At 43.9% G+C, this 19,459-nt stretch overlaps 1 protein-coding gene across 1 annotated transcript in view; it reads left to right on the top strand.

Moving 5' to 3' along the window:
• LOC111226117 (B-cell lymphoma/leukemia 11B-like) overlaps window positions 1–18,823 on the top strand; it is a 44,554-nt gene extending 25,731 nt beyond the window's left edge. Inside the window, exon 3 of the mRNA XM_022751211.1 lies at window positions 16,804–18,823. Within this exon, the coding sequence (XP_022606932.1) occupies window positions 16,804–18,799 (1,996 nt within the window). The 3' untranslated portion in view covers window positions 18,800–18,823. The remainder of the gene's footprint in view (window positions 1–16,803) is intronic.
• The last annotated feature ends 636 nt before the right edge of the window (window positions 18,824–19,459 follow it).

The raw sequence follows: 19,459 nt of genomic DNA, 5'->3' as shown, positions 1-19,459 counted from the left end.
AGGGGTGGGTTGGGGGGGTGGTGGTGGGAGATTTCCCCACCCTGAACAACAAACCCTTTCGTTTGAATCAGAGCTTTGCCTCACCCCTGCTGACACCCCTGAATTATTCACTTAGAGGAAAAGATAAACAAAGCTCGCTAGCTACAGTTGTTCTATTGATTTCTCTGGGCAACATCACAGATAACAAAAAGAGGGCCAGAGGAGAGGTGCTGGGCTGCTGCCGTCTCTCCTTTTTCATCTGTAAATAAATCAATAACATGCGTAGTTTTTCTCCTGAGAAAGCAGCCCATGTCCCGTTCCCCAGAAAAGTAAATAATGCATTTAAATTTTATTATTGTTATTTAGGTAGTTAGAGCATGTGTCTATGGATCGGGAGCCTTCCCATGTGGAAACAGTCTTTTCTACCTGTTGGTTTGGCTAAAATTGCCCATCAATGGTGGAATTTGCTGCTTGGAGCGAAGCAGGGGGGTTGACCAAGTAAACAATGCTGGGTGAGGGCCAACAACTGGAGGTACAACCCCTCTGATTAGAAACAGGCACATCCTCTCTCTTCTTTCTCCCTTTTGCTTTATGCACTGAGAAAGCTGGGGTGAAAGATTTGAAATAAAAGCTTCTCATAACCTGCTCACAGGATGTTGGATTACAGTGATTGTTAATTTCACAAACACCTTCTCCCATCTTCTGTGATTAAGAATGCGTGTGTGATGTATGTCAAAAATAGTGCCTGCACACATTTTTGCATGTGCATGACACACAGCTAAATTTTTGGCCCATTTGGTGACATTCCTGGCCAGACACAAGATCCCTTAACTGCCCCTTTGGCACCACTTGAAGGCTTGCAGATAAAAGGGACCTGGGAGGAAATTGCAGGTTGGCAGGAGCAGTGTTTTCTCTCTCCCTGTCTAAGGCTGCTTAATCACCAGAGGGCTCCTGCATTGTTTTTGCCTCCCTTGGCCCCATGGCATGTTATTATGTCATCAAGATGCTTAGGTACACTGTAGCACTATACGACCGCCCACGCAGGCATTAACACCCACCCACCCGAGGACCCGAGACTTTTCCTTCCTCTGCCCAGCTGTGATTGGTCAGTGGATACAGTGCGACCGGCCGCCAGCAAGTGCTCGGCCCTCGGCAGACCTCCTGTCATGGCTGCCAGCACGGCACCGCCATCTGCCTGGCTATGGTGAGAAGTCTCGCTAGCAAGGGAAATCAGATCAGTGCACCCCGGGTAGCTTGATGTGAGCTTGACTACCGCAGCTAGACAATGCATCCACACACACAGAGGCACTGAGACGAGCAGAGCGGATCCAGCAGCGGATGTCTTGACCTAAATGGTCAGTTCTTGAGTCTAATGAGCAGCAGAGGAGGCTGGAAACTCAGCTCTGACCAACACTGCCACTAACCACACTACTGTTAGTGTGTGTGTGTGTGTGTGTGTGTCTGTGTGTACGTCTGTGACATATAAGTGAAGAGACAGAAAGGCTGATCTAGCATGCTGCAAGGAAACATATTTAGAGCACCTAGCCTCCTGTAAGCGGTTTAAAGAGGCTGCGGGTTTTTTCTTCGCTGTCACACACTCTAAACTAAAGAGCCTGTGGCACTAAACTTATTTGTTCCATTCAATCTGAAAAAAAATTAGGTAAATTAGACAGATAATAGATTGAAAGTGATTTGGATTTGTACCCAAACACCTGAATCACATCACAGATAGACACAGCCCTGCTAATAAGAGCTAAGATAGTGCTGATTCCACTGTGTAGGTACAGGAACTGAAACTGGGTCTAGGTTCCTTAAGTTCTCATAGTGAAAAATGAGAGCTGACCCCACAGGCCAGTCAGACTTAATTTCTCTGAAACCAAAATACTTTTTTTGTTAACTTGGTCCTTCGAGATGAGTTAAAAGCATTCTTTCCTATGCTCACTTATCATCTGTCTTTCCACACTCTCTGTTCACGTCTTTGTAGTGTTTGGCTGCTGTGTGACCGCTGACATATGACTATGAGGCGCTCTCTCTCCTTCCAGGCCTCATGTCCTCACATGACAAAGAGGTCTTTCCAGTTTTTTCTACTTCGTCTTCATCTCCTCCTTGTGTTTTGTAGCCTTCACCTTTTCTTTTTGCTCACTGTGCTGCCTTCAGACTCACAGAGGAGCTGTGCCGGTGTGATGCAGTGCGTCATAGACAGCTGCATGCTCTGGCTTGTCTTAGAACGTCATGTCGTTGCATTGGTCCATGTCGCATCATGTCACAGCGTGTCACCGTGCAGCATGTGGCTGCATGCTGCTGTGCGTTACAGTGTGCACACCTATCCCACTATATAAGCTGTAATATACAGTATACTGCATGTGTTGTTTGGTTTGAGTGTTAAATCAGTCAGTAGAAGACACTGTTGTACTGACTGTGTGACTTTCTGACTGCTGACTATATGACACGCAACTGTTGTTTAAATTAATAATAAAACCAGAGCCTTTCTCTTTTAAGAGATGAAGCAGCCTTGTTAGATTGTTCTTCAGTACGCACTTGCACGCGCATGTGTGTGTGATGGTATGAGACTCAGCAAATGAAAACAGATTGGAGTGGTTATGGGAGCAGGCCTGCTTCCAGTTACTGTGGAGACAGTGGGAGAAGCTCCTTTCCTTTCTTTTCCTTTCCTCTCATAGAATATTCCATCACCAATCATGACTGAGGATTGACTAAATACAGAACTTACACCCAACAAAAATAGAGACCTGAGGAATTGTGGGTAAGGTTTGTGGGTCATTTCAGTAACAGAGGTTATAGTGAGAGAGCAGCCGGCCAGTGTTAATGTGTTAATGGTAACATGCAGCTGTTAACTTCTCTCCACATAATTTGAGCTATTCTCCAGAACTGATGTGATGACAGGGGGCTGGATAATTAGCTAGACTGACTGGATTAGACTGACAGTAAACCAGTCAGTCTGTCTGACTGACTGTATATAAAGGTGAATGTGTGAAGACATCTGGTTATTAAATAACCATAGACTGCCTCCTCCTCCTCCTCCTTCTATTCCTCTTTGTCTCTCTTAAAATAATGAAGAGAACACATTGATGACTGAATTTATCTCTTTGGTCAGAAGTCATCAAAAGTTCAGGCTCCAGACTTTAAAGTAATGCGTATGAATATCTTGTGATACTCTGAGGTCATTTCCTGTGTATTGTCTCTGTGATTAAGCTTCTATACAAACATACAAACACACACGTGTTTCTTTTCAAAGACTGTTGTCAGAATAAACAGAGAAATTCAATTTGAAGTGCTTGCAATGTTCAAAGAACATTGAACATACAGTATACAATTCCATGATCCAAGTGGGCAGACTCCATTTGTTGATGAAGATCATGTGATCAAAAGCCCCAGAACAGCTACTAAATGGACTTTGCAGGAAGCACAATTAAATTAATTGACAAAATGTAAAAAGAATTGAAAATAACTGGAACATTTTACAGAATTTGGTGAATTGTCAAAAAACCTTTTAAGGGTTCAGACTCAGCCCTGTGGTTCATCCTGCTTTATAACCACCATCACCTTTATACACTGGACTTCTGGGATCACCACAATAAGAGACAATTAACCACAATGAACCTTCTGTACCTGCTGTAGTGGTGCACACACATTCATTAACACCAACATTATGAAATGATAGAAATGAAAGAAATAAGACCCCAGATATAAATAGCTGGAATTGTCCTTTAAATGAAGTATTATGTATGTAAAGCAGTGCAGCTGATTCAGTGTATGAATACTGTGTAAATGAGCTTCAGTGTGTGATAAGACGGTAGTGAAGTAGATTCTCTGTCCCCGCCTGCAGGTATATATCTCTGCACTGACTCTGCTGTCTCTCCGCAGCTCACCACTCATCCAGGCCTTATAAGGGCCTACAAGACAGACCTGTCCCCTCATCCCTCCCTCCATCCCTCCATCCATGCCCTCCTCTAACCTCCATCTGGTCTGGATCTGCTCTTGTCCTCGACCTGCCCCCCCCACTCCTACTTCTCGCTGCCATTTCTGTATAAACAAGTGGAGTCTGACCATAACACTCAGACCCCAGGCTACACTCCTTCATTTTCAACCCTCCTCCCTGCTTCACCTCTTTTTCCACCTCAGCAAACCGTCTCTTTCTGCCTCTGTCTCTACAGGTGAAGTTAGTCCACTCAAATATGACTTCTTTATTCTGTCGTTTTACAAGGGGGGGCTGCTAAAGGTTACGTTTACAAAAAGAGATCTCTGCTTCACTCTGAGGGTTGAAAAGGTGAAGCTGATCAGAGGGAGAAATGTTGAATTCTTAAAGCTGGGCTTACACTCAACTCTGTGGCTCACTGGTGGAGTGAGAGAGATGCAGAACTAGCACAGAGAGAGAGAGAAAGAGAGAGACATCTTTTCTTCTTGAAGCCGCTCTCAGGCCCCTTTTTAATATATTAATATGTCTTCTTTAGACAGGAGGGGCACTACTACATCATAGTCTGGGATGGGGCTGTAGAGTGTGTGTGTGTGTGTGTGTGTGTGTGTGGTGTTCCACGAGACTCCCAGTTGGCAGTGTACATTTTGGATGAGCTTCATATAAAGGGAGGAAGGAGGGAGAGGATTTGGACGGGACAGGCGACAGAGAGTGGGGGGATCCAAAAATGTGTTGGACCGCTGTCCCGGTCAAATCAGGCTCATGGCAGAGTGTCTGTATTGTGGCTACAGAGACCTAGCCAACTCTTCACCTGACAAGATGTCAATGACTAAACCTCAGAGTCTCCGCAGAGGAGCCGTGCTCACAGGACACTGAACACTGAAGATCTGCCTCAGCACGCCCAGTGAGGGACTGACGGTCTCATACTGCTGCTGAACAAACTCACAGTCAGGTGGAACAGCTTTCTTTCTTCGTCTCTGCTGCTTCCATCAACAGCGTCTGTGTGTTGGTTTCCTTAAAGGTCCCATATAGCATAAATGTAGATGTCCATGTGTTGTTTGATTATAAAGCAAGTCTAGGTTCTATATTAAGCCCCGCCCCCCCCCCCCCGCCCCCCCCCCCGGACCCACCATCCATCCTCGCAAGGTTTGTTTTTTTCTGAGTTTGTCTGTTTACCTGAAATCTGCTATATTTTTATTGGTTCACTCAGAAAACATTCAGCCAATCAGAAGAGAATCTCAGAGCCTCCCCTCTTCTGATTGGCTCATCGACCTGTTGTTACTAGAGCTCCAGAGAGAAGCCTGAGAGAGGAGATGTAAGGTGAGGTTCTTAAAACCACAAATATATCTTCTTATGGATCAACACTTCAAATAAAACACAGAAGAAGACGAAAATATGGACCCTCTAAACAAGGCATGTGACTTCCCACTATTACATATAATTAGACAATAAAAGAGGAAGCTGAGCCTGAATATAATATTTATAATTCATGCCAGAACCTCTTTTCTTTTTACTTTTCAAAATATATTGACAAAGTATATTCATCAACCACCAGGGGTTAGACAGGGACCAGTGAGCATTATATAATCCAAGGAACCATATGGAGTTAAATTCTTTACTACTAGGGCTACACTTGTAGCCCTTGGTTTTATGTATGTATTCTACACTTGGAGATTTACATTCAGTGCTAGTGTCTCCTTTATGAAGGGGGACAGTTTAAGTGGTGGATGTCTGTGTATGAAATCTGACTTTCACGCAGGAGATCAGTGTGTCCCATGTCACAGACTTGAGGAGCAATCTTAAGCGAAACAATGCTGCGTTGGATGTAAAAAAAAAAAATGCCAATGAGCTTTTTCATAATGACCCAGTATTACACCCATATCTTATAGCTGAACGTCTTATTCTAAAATATGCTGCTGTAACAGCCTCCACTCTCCTGGTATCAGTCTTTCCAGCAGATGTTAAACCTGCTGCAGAGATTTCTTCAGCGCGTCAGTGAGGACCAGCCCTGACTCTGTGGTGATAAGGTCTGGCTCATAGTTGGGTGTTCCATGTCCTCCCAAAGATGTTGGATGGGGTTGTGGTCAGAGCTCTGAGTCTTTCCACTCCCAAACTGGGAAAAACATTTCTTCATGGAGCTGGCCTTGTGCACTGATATGGTATCCATGTTGGACAACAACATTCCACATTTCCTTTCTCCAGTATCTGCACACACATCCTGGTCTTCTGCATGGAAATCAGACGCTATAAGCTCATCAACCAATATCCAAAAAGTGTATCATACAAATGTGGTTTAAAACTGAACATTTTAAAGTGGAGAAGTTACACATTTTACCTTTAAACCTTGTGAACACACTCTAAATCTGATGATGATAATGAAGTACAATAAAATGTCCATTAAAGGCCCCTTGAACTGTGATATTGGCACCGTACACTTGAGCTTCACTGTCTCATCAACACACACACGAAACAGGTGCATCCTGCATGTTGTGTGTGTGTGTGTTCAGGATTAGGGAGACCACTGGCACCAGGGGGTGTGTTTGGGGCAGGACGATGCCCGTACAGAGCCTCTTCCTGCCACCACACCCCTCACACACACACACACACACACACACACACAGACACACACACACAGACACACACACACACACACACACACACATACACACACACACACACACATACACACACACACACAGACACACACACACACACACACACACACATACACACAGACACACAGACACACACACACACACACACACACACCCACACAAACACACAGACACACACAGACACACACACACACAGACACACACTTCCCAGGTGCAGTGGTGCAGGCCAGTCTGTGGGATTAGCTGCTATGCTCTGGCACTCTCTTCTGGTAATCCCTCTAATTTGTTAACAGGGCACACAGACAGACAGACACACACACACACACACACACACTTGCTGCAGTAGTTTGTTTTGGATTGCATCGTACCTCCTAATTTAGACTACAGCAGCACTGTGGTGTGAGGGACGGAGGATCTCTTCCTCCTCTTCCTCTTCCCGCTGCTTTTCCTCATCCTCTAATGAGCTAAATACATTCTAATTTAGCCATGATCAGCTAAGCCTTCCTTTAAAATTCATAACATAAGAATGTCAAAGCCCGTCCCCCCCTCTCCTTCCTGTCTTCACTGTCAGGGCTTGTATACACACACATACACACACACCTTGCACAATGATAATCCTTTGTTGGCTGGATAACATGTGGAGACGGCGGGCTAATGCTAAAGTTCAACACATGCTGGGAAGAAAGGAGGCTGTGTAGACTGTGACAGAGACAGAGTAAAGGACAGAGAGTGACAGGAAACCAGCGCATGTTGATTATTCTGATGTTAACTGTTAACTGTTTTGTCTGAACTGGTCCTGGTGAGATCGACCAGCTGTTTCCACCCAGCTGTCAAGTCAGTGTCAGCAAAATTCTGAAATGTTGCTAAAATTAAAATGAGAGTTAAACAGGTGTCCTTCAGCTGCATTCATAGAAATACAGTCTCCTGAATCTTCCTGCAACCAATAGCAGGAAGTTGGAGCAAGGGATTGTGGGACGGAATTTTCTCTTTTCCTTTAATAAAGGAAGGTCCGGTGTTTCCTATGCTAAAGGAGATAAGATAGGAAGCATTGAAGCTCCTTTCCTCATCATTTAGAGAAGTGGAGCAGCTGTGATCACGGCAGCTGCTCAGATACTTCAGCTCAGTTCACTCAGTTTGAACCTTCCTAAGAAAAAAAGACTTTTCGGCTGCAGCCCTAGTTTTGTATTGACTGATTGCTGTTCTCCTGGTTGAAAAAACAAAAGAGCCAATCGGACCTTCGTAGATGGGAACAACTTCCTGTCCCAGAGCCAGGAAGTGAAAATGGTTATAAAATGAGGGTGTGGATGGGATCGAAGCCACTCGACAGCTCGAGTAACTTTAACATGTTCAGTTGTCATGAAAATGACAACTGATGATGGGATGGATACGTCAGTCACTGTGCTTTAGTTAGTGTGGTTTTTTCAAGCACAAAATGAGGAACATGAAGATAACGTCAGACTGAATTATGAAGTGACAGAGACAACGTCTGAAGGCCAGCTGCTGTTTTACTTTTTGTATAACTCATTTATCTATTTGCCCTCTCCAAAAAAGTGAAATGTGTTCCTGAGGTCAACCATCCTGTCCTGTAATAGTCACTTGCTGTTGGACATTGAAGCATTTATGATTTGTGATTTGAACTAAAAAAAAAAATTGATTTGTTAGCAGACAAAAATAGGGCAGTGCATCCATGATGTCACCCCACACTCTCCTCTAACGCCTATCACCTCTGCCGTGTCCCGTCCATCAGGCCGTAGTGAGAAATTTGTGTTACTACAAATGTTTGTGTGATTTTGAGTGAGAATTTCTAAGGAGTTCCAACCAAGATTTAAAAAACAAAGGTAGAAGAGGCACTTTTCAGCTGTTGTGTGAAGAAGCATATTCCACGTTTTATTCTCCCAGATTCCTTATTTTCCAAAAAACAAACTTACTTAAAAATACTGAGTTTTCCATTCAGCTTTTCACTCTCGACACATCATAAGTCACAAAAAGAAAAAAAAAAAGAAGAATGTTGGATGGAAACCCAGCTCGTGGCATGTAGGCTGACAGTAACAGCCTGTATATCAGCAAGAATTTGGGGTTTACCTCTTGGTCATTAGCCAACAGCATCTGCGGTGAGCTGAGCTCAGAGATGACTCAGTTTCCCCAGAAGAAGGTTTTAGTCTGGCCGAACGGAGCTGTGGGAGCTGCGCAGTAGCTGCAGTGAATCACAGACTCAGACGCAGCAGATAAAGCCTGCACTGACTCTGTTGTCAGAGGAAAAGTGCAGGATTTTCATTCCTGTATAGTTTGGGCAATTTAATTAAAGCTGCTGCTGTGTGGTCCTGTAGTGACTGTAGTTGCTATTAAAGCCAATTTAAAAGCCTGTTGGATGACGTTAAAACCACTTCATTCAAAACTAACAGGCCGCTCACACAACACTGGCAGCTCTGCGTTTTGAAATGATCTCATTAGGAGGAGACGCACGCACAGAATAAACAGAATAATAAAAAAACCTCCCTCTAGTTCTTACAGTAGCGTGGATGTATGTACAGCGTGTACACATGTAACACACATACAACGTCTGATTTGCATGGAATTGTTGCCGCGCTATGATCGTGATAAACAAGACATTAGTCATGCAGGGTGAGGAGTCTCTGTGCCTTTGTGTGTGTGTGTGTGTGTGTGTGTGTGTGTGTGTGTGTGTGTATGTGGTTGTGTGAGAGAGCGTGTATCTTGGTGGGGTTGGGGGGTGGGGGGGGATCACACACATGCTAATGACGCTGCTGGCTCAATGCAAAAAAAAAAAAGAATGTCATGAAACTTTATACAAGTGTGACAAAAGGCCAAGAGGGTTACACACACACACACACACACACACACACACACACACAGCACACACACAACACAGCACACACACACATACACACACACTGTACCCTTGGCTCATGTCGGCTTTGTTCTGTATGTAAATGCCTCAGCGCTGACATTGCCCCCCCCTTTACATCAAGACCTTCTGCTGCTGCACTTCCTGTGTGCAAACCAGCTCAAGTCTCTAATCCACGTTTGATTGGATGGAGGGGTGGGGGGGCTGCTTTACAGTAAGTTGTCTTGATTGAGAGATGAAGGCGGAGAGGACAGTGCTACACTCACCGCAGGGATCAGGCTCAGGATCAGGTGTGTGGTCATGTCGTCGCTCCACTGGGGGATTTTCCACCTCCTCTTCCTCCTCCTTCACACTTCATCACTGCTCTCATCTGAGGCTGACTGCTCAGGATCTCTCAGTATGGTTTGTTAAGTGTCTCAGATGGTTGCAGGAAGCATCTGATCTTTAGTGAGAACTTCTTCACCCTGTTTACTTGAGTCTTTCAGCTTAAGACTGATGTTTCACATTTCATTGTATTTGATAGAGGAGGTCAAACTCTCCAGCACTTCACAAGAATGAAGCATAAACATGATTCTGAGATAAGTATTTATCTGAGATATTTTTCTTCTTCTTGTGAATTGACAAGTACATTGTGACCCAGTCCCAGGTTACGATTCGACACCGAATGGCTTGCAAGTGGTCTGAAGTTTGTGTGTCAGTGACAGACACGCTGTGTAGCACATGACATCTACACGTACACACAGGAACACTCAGAACAGAGCCTGGACATTTGAGTCTGAATAGTTTCATCAAATCAGTGTTACCATATCACAATGATATCATCTTATTATTATTATTATTTTTGTAAATTGAAGATTTTGAATTAGTTAAAAACAAAAACATGCATTGCTGGGTTAATCTGCAGACAGCTCCCAGTCAAACAGGAGGTGCTGAGCCTCCAATGACCCTCCACTTCCTCTCTCTCCCTCTTTTGTAATATGTGCAGTTTTTCTAAGATGATGGTGATGGTCTTTACCTTGGTTTTAACACAGGGTCCCTTTAAGACCCAGGGTCCAGCTTCACAAAGACAGACTTTGACTGTGGCTTAAATATAACAAATAGTCAGACTTCAGATAGACTGGGTCTGAATTCCTCTGCTGCACAAAGTGGTTTAGTTCTTGACTATCTCAAGCTGGACTGTGGTACAATGAATTCTGGGTAAATTAAGACTTTTTTCAAAAAAAAAAAAAGGCTGACTGAGGAACAGCATCTGAGCTGTGTTAACCCTCAGCAGAAAATGTTTGTCTTTAGGAAGAATTCAGCAGCTACAAGGACGTTTCACATGAAGAGAGACACAAGAAAAAGAAAAATCTGATTTGGTCTAAAAGCTCTTTCCCTTCTCTTTGCTCCCTCCATAACAATGTTAGCATTGTTTTGTTGTTGGGTGCTACTGGTCAGCGCAGGTGTCCTTGATTGTTACCATGGTAACATTGGTCTTAGGCCTGGGTTAGTCTGGAGGTAAGGTGTCTAATGTTTTTGGTTTAAAATGAGTCAGTCTTTATTTTTGTGAAACAACATTAAACCAAGATCTACTGTGTGAGTAAAAGGAAGACTGGAACAACACCACAGACCAGTCTGAAACGTCTTTGTGGGACCGGCCCCCCTTCACTATTTCAAGTAATTTAATCAGATTTTTTTCTGTGAAAATCTTTTGCATTTTTAGGCAAATCCCTTCAGACAAGGAGCCACAGGTGTTTCCCTCCTCTGGAGCCACGATTGTCTCTGCCTGTGATAAAATATTCTTCAGCTTCACTCTCCAGCTTTGTTTTTTTTTTAAGTATTTACTGAGCATTTCTGGAGTCTTCAGCTGTTGGTGCTGTAACGTTCAGTGAGTGAAAACAGTTTTACTCGGTTGCACATCAGTATAATCATGTTCCGTGTGATGGAATTTAGTTTACAGTTCGCCTTTATGATTAAAACAATAAAGCTTGAAGTAAATCAGAAATACAGCAGTGATTGAAGAGGAAACACATTATAAAGGAGAGTGAAAGTGTGAACTGAGCGTAAAAGCATCCATGTTGAAGATTGAAGATGAGTCAGTGTAACTCTGCTCTGGCTCTTCCTCAGTGTTTGTCTTGTCCTCGGCCGCCGGCCACAGGGAAAAATGATCTGTGTAGTAATTTGACGCAATAATCCGATGGCGCTCTTCCGACACTCGCTACATTAATCGCACACTTTGAGGCGATCTGCGCTTCTTCTGTAATTGTACATATTTGACTCCCTCTCTCCTCCTCTTTCTCTCTGTCTCTCTCTTCCTCCCTCATCTGTAATAGCTGTGATTTAATTTAGCTATTTAACCTGTAATTCCAGCAATATTTATTGAGGAGTGAGGGCGAGAAAATTGGGCTATTAGCCGCCCCAGATGAATACACTGAGATGAAAATGAATGCCGCTAACTGCCAGTTGACCTTCGCACCGGATTTCTAGCCGTTCCCTCTCTTCCCTTTTTTATTAGCGGCAGCCACAGTAATTATGGTAAATTGAATCATAGTGAAAACTGGAATCAGTCAGTAATGAGAGTTTTCTACTGTGTGAAAGTGAAGCAGCAGCAGCAGCACAGGAGAGAGCTGCGGGAGGATGGAGCGATGAGGAGGGAGGCGTGGACGTATTGTTTCTGTTTGGATGTTTGTGCTCCATATGGCTGCTGCAGGAGCACACACATACACACACACACATACACACACATACACACACACACACACACACACACACACACACACACACACACACACACACACACACACACACAATCGCCACTGTAGTATTTATAATGTCAGATTCTTACACACTGTGACTACACGTTATCACACTTTTCCCTCAGCAGTGACACAACTTCAGCTGTCAAAATATGTATGTGTTTGTGTGTGTGTGTGTGTGTGTGTGTGTGTGTGTGTGTGTGTGTGTCCATAAAATTACCAAGCCTTTTAAAGAAACGTGGAAAAAAAAGAATACAGTTTTTATTATCCACGACAGCAGACATTTTCCTTCTCACTCACACTTGTCCAAACAGGTTGCGCTGCCAGAGTGTGTGTGTTTGTATGCGTGCATGTGTGCGCGTGTGTGTGTGTGTGTGTGAGAGAGAACGTGAGCCAAACAAAACACAGGCAAAGGGCCAGACCGCACTTCCACTGATAGAGAGAGGCTTAAAAAAAAGCTGCAGAGCGAGCGAGAGAGCGAGTGGGTCTGAACTGAGTCTCCTCTCTGACGGACTGAAGTCACTTCTCTCTGTCAACATCTGTGTGTTTTATTTCTGCCATGTTGCATCCAAACCCTTCTGAGCGTGTGTGTGTGTGTGTGTGTGTGTGTGCAGGCTTTAGTTTGTAAACTATTTGCCAATTTAGAACCAATTATTGTGCAGTTTATATCCATTTACAACAGTGGAAATGACAACTTGTTCTTGTCCTTCCACTTACTACATTATAATGAGATTATAATGTGTCTAAAACGGAATATTGTGTAAAAACTAAGATTAAAAAGTAAGGTATCATAAGTGTAGAATATTTGATGCCTTTGGAAATATTGCTGCTTACAAAACTCTGGAACATTTTCTGTTTGTTTTATCAAAAAATCAGCTACATTTAATTTAGTTTAGTTTTTTAGCACAGAAGTTACAATAAAATATATTACACAGTAAAACAGCTTTATTAATTGTGCAGGAGAGGCGAGTCATCCCTTTCATTTCAGCAAGTCTTTAAAGACGTACTACATAAAGAAATACAACAGCAGATAGATAAACAGCATGTATACATCTCAAGGTGGAGCTACAAAATACTGTCGCATAGAAATGCATTTAATATTTTAATATTCTGATTCTAAACCGTTTCCTCTTCATTGAACACTTTTCACAGAAGTTAGATCTGAGCCGACTTTACATGAATCTGTATTTCTGTTTAAGCAGTGATAGCTTCTCATGTCCGCTGTGCAGGCTGGCCAGCTGTGTGTAACATTCACATTTTCCCTGTCTTCCTGTTTGTCTCTGAGGCCTGAAACATGACAACACATTTTTCAATGTTGAATGTTTTTTATCCAAATCATAAACACAAACCATTCACACGTTTTTTTTTTTTTACAGTTAATTCCACACATAACAATTCTCCGCAGAGTTTAGAAGTTCTAACTTTCGATGTAATATGTTGCAGACATGGTGCACAGTGGTATGTCAGAGGAACAGAGCCACACAGCACATCAACAACATCACACTGAACTTCATGAATCATAAAACTACATGTCTGATAAGACTGACTCAGGCGCTAATGCGTATCACACACACGTATTACATGTCACTGACAGCTCTGAGTGAAGAGTTAGAGACACAGTTAGTGAGGCAGCTTCAACTTAACTGATGAACTAACAGAGGCGGTGATGTCACGGTAAATAACTGGACCTAAAGCAACTTACGGTAAAGTTTTCATGGCAGGACTAAATTATTTTTATTTGATGTATTTTCACTCATTAGATTCACATGTGTAAGAAAAGAATGGACTCTTATAGTTTTAATATTTCTATAAAGACGAGCTGGAAACAGAAAGTGAACTGATGTAACCTGATGTCCCCCTCACACACGTACACACACACACACACACACACACACAGACACACACACACACACAAACACACACACACACACACACACACAGAGTTTGAATTATGATCTACTGTGTGTGGATTTACAGTTTGTGTACGCGCATGTGTGTGTGTGTGTGTGCATGTGTGTGTGTGCGTGTGTGTGTGTGTCTGTGTGTGTGTGTGTGCATGTGTGTGTGTGCGTGTGTGTGTGTAAGGCAGAAACACACACAGAGAGAAGAGAAAGGAATCTATGCAGATGCAGAGGGGAGAGTGTGTTTTCTTATTCAGTCCCACACACACACACACACACACACACACACACAAACACTCCATAAAACATGGGTGTCTGCATTCTACCAAATAAAGTGATGAGCAGTTCTCTCTCTCTCTCTCTCTGTTTTTTTCATATGGAAATAGGAAATAATGGGGTGATTAAATAGAGTCGTATATTAAAGTACAGCTGACATTAGAATTAGCATAATGTGCTCTCGCCTCGGGCTGCATACTTTATTTGCCATCTGCGTTGGACTCCCTTCCCCCAGGAGGGCGCACACTCACACACACACACACACACACACACACACACACACTTCCCCCAAACAAATACCATGACCCGCTCCTTCCATTGCAGCCATGGAGAAATGGCGTTTCAGTGCAGAAACACACACTATATCTCACACACACATGGACCCACACAGACACACACACACACACTCTGCCTCTGCTCTTAATTGTTGGGCACAAATGAACATCGACTGCCCCCCCCATGACTTCTGTCAGCAGATGAGAAGTTCAGCTAAAAGACAGAGGATGGAGGGAGGATCATCTCCTTCTCTCTCTTTTACTCACGGATCAACGGGTTGAGCGAACAGAGAGAGAGAGAGAGGGAGAGATGGGGGGGGTGTTCTGGGTCTTAAGATTCAACAGTAAAACAGCTTTTGTGTGTGTGTATGTGTGTGCGTGTGTGAGAAAGCATAGAGACATAGAAAGGAGCTGTTATTTTCATTGTTTGCTTCTGTGTGTGTGTATATGTGTGTGTGTGTGTGTGTGTGTGTGTGTGTGTGTGTGTGGGGAGGGGGTGTTGGGGGGTTAAGGGGTGGGTGGGTGGAGGGGTTGTTGTCCACTGTAATTAAGTCAAAAGGCTTTACAGGACTGTGGAGGTGAACAGCTGTTCCGCCTCTTGCCTTTCCTCCTTAACACACACACATGCACACACACATGGGCGAGTGAGAGAGAGAGAGATATGTTTCAGTGAGAGGTTAACTGTTAAAGTTTCATGTCTAATGGTGAGAAATGAAATGATAGATTTACAGATTGTTGAATTATTTAAGGAAATATTTTTTTTGCCTGTTATATTGATTATATATCTTACAGATATTTCACATGCATTTCAACAGAATAGTTATAAGTAGCAAATATTGTTGGATGACCGTTGAAGCCTTAAACATGTTGGATTTAAATATATGCATCTCTGTTGAACTGGTTATATTTTTTTGCATTCTGCATGTATTTAATTTCAATTAAATTTTTTCAGAAAATGCATGTGAATGAGCGAATAAACATACAGTGCATTCTGATATAAACACACAAAATATTATTAATACACAGCGTACATGCCTGTATTTTCTCTGTGTTTAACCACAAGAAATTGCTACAGCTACACACACACACACACACACACACACATAAGTGAAATAATTAAAGCAGTGTATGTTTTCCCTGGTATCTGAAACAAGTGTACCAGGTCAAGACTACAAGCTTTCATTTATTAAATATGAAAGCAAGAGCACAATTACCATTATCGGTGTATACTCCCTGTAGGAGTGCTCCTCAGCCTGTTCACTTCTTTAGTTGTGCATCAAGCTCAGTCGTGTCACGGTTGTAACAATATCCTTTGGAATTGCGGGACCCTGCATGTGTACTGAATGTGTGTATTGTATTAATTAGTTATTAAAATCAGAGCAAATCTTCACCTGGAAATTATATTATTACTGTTACTGCTCCTAGAATTGACAAATTAATTAACTCCAAAGCAGTGGATGTTGTTTCTGTGACTGTAGAGTCAATATTTAAGCATCTAAACAAGTCTGTGACTTATATAATTATAATAACCACTTTATAATCTTTAATCTATTTGTATTTTCTTCATACACTCATTTGTCTTTTCGCTTTTATTTTATTTCCTGCAAAGAGCTGATACATCAGTGTGTGATAAGTCTTCAAGCGCTGCATCCTCTATCTTCACCAATATGAGTGTGACATCTCTAACTCAGCAAACATTACAGACTCTCAGCATGCTCATGCATGCACACATACTCACACACATCTACCATCACGCTTACTGTACGTATAAGCACACACACACACAGTCACACACACTGTAATAATTCAGCAGTTTGTAGTGGGAGATTCACTCTGCACTAAGTGAGAGATTAAGTACCTCTTAAAACATGGATCCAGTGCTGGCCAATCCAGTGTAACTGTGAAAATGCACTTCTCAAAAGCGTGATAAGTACGTAGCATTTATGTGACAACATGGAGAGACAAGGTCTTTCCAGCTACTCGTCAATGTATAAAACACACACACTCACACACACGTTACATCTCTCTCTCTCTCTCTCCTGTCAGCCAGAAGTTTACACACTGCAAATAAGCTTTTATTTGAAAAGATGGTGTTAATGGTTTTTTGAATCATGAATGAAGTTGAGTTTGACCTAATAAAAAGGGACAGAGTGTTGTAGTTGTGCTTGTCCATCTCTGTCTCAGCTGAAATATTTCATGTATGTCTTTGTCTGTGTTGCAGGTAGCAGGGACGAGCCTTCCAGCTATATCTGCACCACGTGTAAGCAGCCCTTCCCCAGCGCCTGGTTCCTGCTGCAGCATGCCCAGAACACCCATGGTATCCGCATTTACTTGGAGTCCAACCCCTCCAGCACAGCCCTCACCCCACGCATCACTATGCCTCCTCCCATGGGCAACGACTCCATCCCGCAGTCCCCCCTCACCAACTTTCTCGGGGACAACAACCCCTTCCACCTCCTGAGGATGACAGGTCCTCTGCTCCGAGAGCCTCCTCCGGGCTTCGTGGAGAACCGGCTCCCCAACACGCCTCCATTTGTCAGCCCACCTCCCCGCCACCACCTGGACCCCCACCGGCTGGAACGCCTTAGTGCAGAGGAAATGGGCCTCATCTCCCAGCACCCCAGTGCCTTTGAGAGGGTGATGCGGCTAACGCCCATGGCCATGGAGTCCCAGTCCATGGACTTCTCCAGACGGTTACGTGAGCTGGCAGGGAACACCAACAGCACCACACCACCGTTGTCACCAAGCAGGGCTAACCCTATGCACCGACTACTAAACCCCAACCCCTTCCAGCCTGGGCCAAAATCTCCCTTTCTGAGCACTCCTCCCTTACCTCCAATGCCCCCAAACAGTACCACCCCTCCCCAGACACAGAACAAGATCAAGTCTTGTGAGTTCTGCGGTAAGACCTTCAAGTTCCAGAGCAACTTGGTGGTGCATCGGCGCAGCCATACTGGAGAAAAACCTTACAAGTGCCAGCTGTGTGACCATGCTTGCTCTCAGGCAAGCAAGTTGAAGCGCCACATGAAGACCCACATGCACAAGGCTGGATCCCTGACCGGGCGCTCAGATGACGGACTGTCTACCACGAGCTCCCCAGAGCCGGGCACCAGCGACGTCACAGGGGAGGGTATGAAGAATCGTGATGGGGACTTCCAGGGGGAAGGCAATGAAGAGGAGGAAGAGGAGGAAGAAGAAGAGGAACTTGAGAACGAGAGTCGACCAGAATCCAACTTCAGCATGGAGTCTGAGTTCTACCGGAACAGGGAGAATGGTTCTAAACCACCCTCAGAGGAGAAGTCATCTCTTGCCCTTGAGAAGATGGTGGAAGGTGGGGGCCTCAACTCTATACAGCAGTACAATAATTTGATAGTTGACAATCGTAAAAGGATGCCCTTCTCCAAGAGGGGCTCAGATGGCCACCGGGACACTGGGGATGAGGACTCAGTGGCTGGGGAGATGGACCACCACCAGCAGGAAGAGAGGACCACCATTAATGGCCGGAACTGTGGCTCTGGTGACTCTTTCTCAGGCCTGTTCCCCCGTAAGCCCACCCCCATCACCAGCCCCAGTCTGTCCAACTCCTCAAATAAGAGGATCAAGATTGAGAAGGACTTGGACATTCCCCCAGCACCCCACATCCCCTCTGAGAACGTCTACTCCCAGTGGTTGGTGGGCTATGCTGCCTCACGCCACTTCATCAAAGACCCTTTCCTAGGTTTCACCGACTCCAGACAATCTCCCTTCGCCACCTCCTCCGAGCACTCGTCAGAGAATGGCAGCCTGCGGTTCTCAACGCCTCCGGGAGACCTGCTAGATGGCGGTCTGTCAGGCCGCAGCGGTACCGCCAGTGGGGGCAGCACACCTCATCTGGGTGGGGGCGCTGGCCCAGGCCGACCTAGCTCCAAGGACAGCAGGAGGTGTGACACCTGCGAATTCTGTGGCAAGGTGTTCAAGAACTGTAGCAACCTGACGGTGCACCGGCGCAGTCACACTGGCGAGCGGCCCTACAAGTGCGAGCTGTGCAACTATGCCTGCGCCCAGAGCTCCAAGCTCACGCGCCACATGAAGACACATGGCCAGCTCGGTAAGGAGGTCTACCGCTGTGACATTTGCCAAATGCCCTTCAGCGTGTACAGCACTCTCGAAAAACATATGAAAAAGTGGCATGGAGAACATTTGATGACCAATGAGGTCAAAATTGAACAAGCAGAGAGAACCTAAAGCAGGTTCCTTATTTCCATACTCTGCGCCACACTTTGACTTAAAAAAATAAACAAAATGGGGTAGCTGGATACTCTTTTTCTGAAATATTACTTTTGGGTTAATTTTGTGTTTTTGCCTAAGAAACTGCCAACTGAGAAAAAAAAGTAAAAACAGAGATCTTAACACCAATTGAAGCTGTCTAAACTGCCTCATTTGGCGTTCCTTTTTAAACAATCAGTCAGTTGAGTTATAACATATGTGGAGCCTTTAACTGTGCAATAATTTCTGTATTTATTGGATTTTGTATTTGGGCATGTGCAGGTACATTTTTATTTAGGCATTTTTTTTTAAATTTGTTTTACTTTTACTTTGCGTTATTGTTTTTTAAAAACCCACATGATATCCTGAGAGTTTTTTAGAAGACAAAAGTCCATTTTAAGTAAATCTTTTTGGCCGCTACATGTAGGAAGTTGTATATTAAGCTAAACATGTGATTTCTTGAAGAGAAGGTGAATTCAATCTTCAATTTGGAAGTGGCGTTAACTGAGAATGCTAGAATTAGTTTATTTTGTGTGATGATGATGATACGCGGACAACAATCCTTTGGCACTGTAGCATGAACTGACTCTAAAACATGTCAATATAATTGGATATGTAGCACTGAGTGTCATATTTGAC

Source organism: Seriola dumerili, unplaced genomic scaffold (assembly GCF_002260705.1).
Source record: "Seriola dumerili isolate Sdu_G_001 unplaced genomic scaffold, Sdu_1.0 BDQW01000149.1, whole genome shotgun sequence".
NCBI classification, from domain to species: Eukaryota; Metazoa; Chordata; class Actinopteri; order Carangiformes; family Carangidae; genus Seriola; species Seriola dumerili.
The sequence above is the reverse complement of the archived record's forward strand: the minus strand, read 5'-3'. Positions and strand labels throughout refer to the sequence as shown.